This window comes from Adiantum capillus-veneris, chromosome 8 (genome assembly GCF_014529385.1).
Source record: "Adiantum capillus-veneris isolate H3 chromosome 8, ASM1452938v2, whole genome shotgun sequence".
NCBI classification, from domain to species: Eukaryota; Viridiplantae; Streptophyta; class Polypodiopsida; order Polypodiales; family Pteridaceae; genus Adiantum; species Adiantum capillus-veneris.
Window position 1 is genome coordinate 138,265,784 of NC_140938.1, and position 4,645 is coordinate 138,270,428.

General features: G+C 41.1%; 1 protein-coding gene across 2 annotated transcripts; it reads right to left on the reverse strand.

Moving 5' to 3' along the window:
* Nucleotides 1-882: 882 nt before the first annotated feature.
* LOC147453034 (uncharacterized) lies at nt 883-4,216 on the reverse strand. Of its 2 annotated transcripts, XM_086519069.1 has the most exons (9): nt 3,992-4,216; nt 1,962-2,067; nt 1,825-1,861; nt 1,717-1,727; nt 1,621-1,629; nt 1,431-1,543; nt 1,196-1,307; nt 1,075-1,099; nt 930-951 (listed from the first exon to the last, which is right to left on the reverse strand). In XM_086519069.1, the coding sequence occupies exons 1-9, from the start codon at nt 4,214-4,216 to the stop codon at nt 930-932; spliced, it is 660 nt and encodes a 219-aa protein (XP_086375195.1). The 2 variants fall into 2 exon arrangements, 1 of the variants encoding a protein (XP_086375195.1); XR_015189013.1 differs by lacking the exons at nt 1,825-1,861; nt 1,962-2,067; nt 3,992-4,216 and having other exon boundaries at nt 883-1,340; nt 1,621-1,797.
* Between the last annotated feature and the right edge of the window lie 429 nt (nt 4,217-4,645).

Here is a 4,645-nt window from a genome sequence, read left to right on the forward strand (position 1 = left end):
TATCAAAGGTAGTCAAAATGTAGGGTTTGTGGGCGAGTAAAAATTCCACGTTAGTGGCATTTTGAGCCATTCATACGTACTAACTCTATCGTATGTGCATCAACAAAGTTGAATAACTGAGTAAGTTATTTTCTGATAAAAATCTTAGCATATTGTCCTAATATGCTAACATTTTTATCAAAAACATAACTACTCATCATGGTTTTCCTAAAGTGATCATTTTTATAGATACTCCTTTTCTGCAATCTATTTAGATAGCACTTTTTTCTGTAAAAGTAATTTTAGTTCCATCTTGAATGTGGAATTAAAATTTTGGATGCCCTATTTTAGTTGTGCTTTCCATCTTGAATGTGGTGGTCATACTGAGGCCACTAATAGCAAGCTATCTTAGGGTAGGATGCATCCCTCAAGATGTAGCAAAACACAGATCAAAACTACTTGCAAGATACTTGACACTTCTCAATGAGTAGCAAAAAAATTATGCAGATCTTTGCCTATAATATTTTCCTTTCCTTTCAAGTATTGTAGTCACTTATGTACACTGTCATATCTCCAACATGCATAGTGTTTACAGTGCAAATATAGTTTAGCTTTAAGAAAATTTCAAGTTTACATTAATTCTTTCCCAGACATCGAGAGAGAGGGAGGGAGTTATGCGTGTTATTGTAGAGGATTTATGAATTTGACCACTAGAAAAATGTAATAAGGGATTTCGACGTGATCAATAGAAAAACATAATTATAGATTAAAGGAGATGAACATCCAAGCTAAGTGCAACTACTATTAGGTTAAATTATTGGTTTGAGGACATTCAAGCTAAGTGCCACTACTATTATAATTAAAGGCTCTTGTCTATTCGAAGTGAAGATAACATCTTGCCATTTGCATACAATCAGTTAGTGTCAAAAAAGTACTAAGAATTCAAGAGACTAGCTGATGCCGTGATAGGCCCTGAAAATGTAACCATAAGGTGCGGTTTTAGTGCAACAATCCACATGGATCAAGAGGTTTCAGCAGTATTGAGACTCAACACAATGCTTCGCATTCTCTTGAGAAACTTGAACAAGAACATACCATTGTGTCTTTGGTACATCTGGCTCTTATAGAAAGAGCCAGAAACTTTCATAACAAGCTTTGAGTCCATGTTGTGCTCAACAGCAAGGATCCTTTGGTGGCCAGTTAGGGACAAGCGCACCTTGAATCAAAATCATCTCTGTGTCACCTCCATATGCTTTTGGATCAATGAAGTCCGCACCGAATTCCTCAACCAGAACAAGACTTGTTTTGATGTCATTCAAGAAACTAATCTAGGTGGTTTTCTCAGCAGGTATTGAGTTAGTCTGGCGAACAAACATCAATATGTAACAACAAAACAGAAGCCCTGTTGCCATGCATGTGTATGCACGGCGCTTGGATTTAGTAGCGAATACCTTGTCTCTTGTCACTTTATCAACAAAAGGCGCTGCCATCTTCCATAAAGCTACTAAAATTGAGGGAGCATTCACAAAATACAGCATCATTAATCGAGCTCTGGGTAATGATTCTGAGTAAACGACCAAGGCAAACACTTCAAAACAGGGCTCATAGAGATGGCAATGATACAAGCCGGAGCCAGAATACCTGTACAAGCTGGAGGCCGGAGACCAAAGACTTAAAATCCCAAGCCTCTCTATCCAAGCCCCTCCAAGTCCACAATCACGATGAGCTTTTCAACACCTGCTGGAGCACTAAACATCCGAGCACAGAAACAATCAGGTCATGAAAAAGCTGCGGATGGGACACCACCTCACATTACGAGAAGGCCTTAGGCCGCTAGATCTGTACCTGGCAACCGCTTTGTCTAAACTGTACACTGTAAATCCTGATTCGACAAGTGCAAAAGGGTGCAAGAATGTGATAGATGTGTGTGTATATGTCCATATGAGCAGCCCTATTCAAGTACAAGTATGCATGAATCTCACTCTTGAACTCTTCGAAATCCATCTTGTTGAAGATATGATGGCAAGCAATGAGAAGAAGCAGAGGGCATCTCATCTTCTTCGAGAGGCCCAACAAATAGAGCTTCCCCTGGGCCAGCTCAGTCTCTACTTGCTCTCAGAGATGAATCCCTGAGGCACAAGGAAGCCCTCCATGTCTGGTGCTGGGACAGTATCTCGATGTTGGGCGGCACGTGCATCGGCGCAAGAACCTCAGAAGCATGGCGTCGTCAATTCCCTCCATTTTGAGCGATTTGATGCCTGCGCAAGATGTTGGGTAGGAGCAGAAGGGGGGAGGAAGGTGGGGCGAGGGTTTAGTACTAACCTGCATGGAGACGCCTGCGCGAGGAGAGAGGTTCGCATTTCGGCAACTTCATCTCCACGCCATCGTCTTCTGGGTGCCAGACCTCCATGCAGTGTTCGGAAAAAATGTGTCTCAGCTGAATATCGTGCCGTTTTCAATTTCCAAAATGCCGGTTGAGGGCAAGGGGAAAAGGAGAATGTAAAAACCTGCCTAATCTTCTAAAATTTCCTCTTGGCAAATTCAAGGAAAGGAATTTTGTATGTTTGAAAAAATGATTTTTCCCGAACACTGCCTCCATGCTTCCCGTCCTCTACTGCTTTCTGCTAGACACCAAGAAGTTATGATAGCTCCCCATCACCATCTGGTTGTAGAGGTGAGCTACTATTTGAGCTACCCGGAAAACATCATTTTCCAAGGGAAAATTACCAAAATACCCCTCTAATTTGCAAAAAGTCCCAAAACACCCCCAATATTTGTCACAAATTCCCAAAATGCCCTTCAATTTTCCAAAATTCCCAAAGTACCCCTGGTCGTGAGATTAAATTTCTTGAAAGACGAAAAATTTGTAGCTTTTCATAAGAAGACTAATTGTCTATCAATACAAGATGCTAAAACTAGAATTTGGGTATGTTACGTAGGCTTTGGAGATTAATTGCCCTTTTTGCAAGGTAATTTGTGACAAATTAAATGCTAAGCACTCAAAAACGGATCTAAATTGTCAAAAAGGAATAAAGATTACAAAATCTTGAACAGTCCAACCAATATATATGCAAGGGTATTTTGGTAATTAGAGGGGTATTTTGGTCATTTTCCCTTTTCCTAACTATATGCAATTCCTCTTGATGTTTTTTGGCTTGCCTCAAAGGGGTGAGGCCTTAGGCCGTTTACACACTGCCCATGGCAGCCCATAACCTGCCCAAGCCTGGGTCTTTAAAAATAAAACATGGGTTGCAAGGGTATTTTGGTAATTTTTGAAATTTGAGGAGTATTTTGGGATTTTCAAAACTATATGCAATTCCTCTTGATGTTTTTTGGCTTGCCTCAAGGGGGTGAGGCCTTAGGCGTTTACACACTATGCCCATGGCAGCCCATAACTGCCCAAGCTGGGTCTTTAAAAATAAAACATGGGCAGCCTTTGTCCAACAACCCCGTTACACACAAGGAGCCCCAATCAAAAAATCAACTCTCTCAAAAATCTGAAAAAATGGGCAAGTGTGAGCTAGTCATGTGAGGCAAAGAAAGAGTGCATAAAATTCTGGCTGCACCTGTCTTTCAAGACTCCATACATTGTCGTCACATGCTCTACCTCATCGAGCAATCCAACTCATCTTAAGAAGTCACTGTCTGAGTTCATTATGTAAGACAAAAGGCAACATTGATAGTCAAAATTGAGGATACAAGAACACAGCAGTATTTTTGGACATCAAATCCCATAGTATTGAGCCTAGACACAACACTCACAAAAAACCATGGAACTCAAACTCTTAAAATGCTGATCAAACAACTACCAAACTCCACTTTAGACAAAACAACATTTGAAGATTAAAGAAATTGAACAAAGTACATTCCATTACAAAAAATCTCCCTAGTTGTCACTGTCAAAACTCTCATCGGCAAAGTCATCGTCTCCAAACATGAGCATCACACTTCTCCTTGCTCGCTCATTGAACATTACTTTTGAATGATTGTCACGCCTCTATGCTCCAGTTACATTTGTAGCATCAAAAGGAACATTGCCCACATTTTGTGCCCTCTCGACTACTTGTGAGGGATCCGACTCAATCAAGCTTGTGACTTCTACAAGATCAGCAGTCAACCCACTACAAACTATTGGATCACGGTTGGAGACTACCTCCTCGGCTTGTGCACGCCGCAGCTCACCTTGTGCTTCTCGTACCCACACATCATTAAATGCATCCCCATGGACAATGCACATATTGTGCGATACCAAACATGTGCAAATCATCTTTGGGACATTGTGAAGAAGCATGTCACAACGCTATAATAGAACTCTAAGACGAGCCACATCGAGCCACAATGCCTATCCTACTTGTGGGCCATCATTGGTGACCGAGTGGCCAGATGCCTTGCACATGGTAATCTATCCAAACAACCATAATTTCTTGTCCCAAAATCATATCAAATAAAAGGCTCCAAAAAATGGGAAGACACCTCTAAAGTGCACAATGGTAGATTGGGCAAGCATTTGCGAAGAACACTACAACAATGACCCCTGTCTACTCCACCAAAAGGTATGTCAAGGTACGCTGTATTTCTAAGGCTTCCATATTGGAAGGACTTATGAATACAACACCTCTTAGATCCCATGCACATATTCAAGAATGTAGCTCACACCCTATGGGAC

What these genes read in the sequence shown, in the direction of transcription:
- LOC147453034 (XM_086519069.1), bottom strand. Translation starts at nt 4,216, where the DNA reads ATGTGCATTGTCCATGGGGATGCATTTAATGATGTGTGGGTACGAGAA. An exon ending in TTCCTTTTGATGCTACAAAT is followed by an intron (nt 2,068 to 3,991) that starts GTAACTGGAGCA and finishes GAGCTGGCCCAG; the next exon opens with GGGAAGCTCTATTTGTTGGG. An exon ending in ATAAAGTGACAAGAGACAAG is followed by an intron (nt 1,308 to 1,430) that starts GTATTCGCTACT and finishes AAAACCACCTAG; the next exon opens with ATTAGTTTCTTGAATGACAT.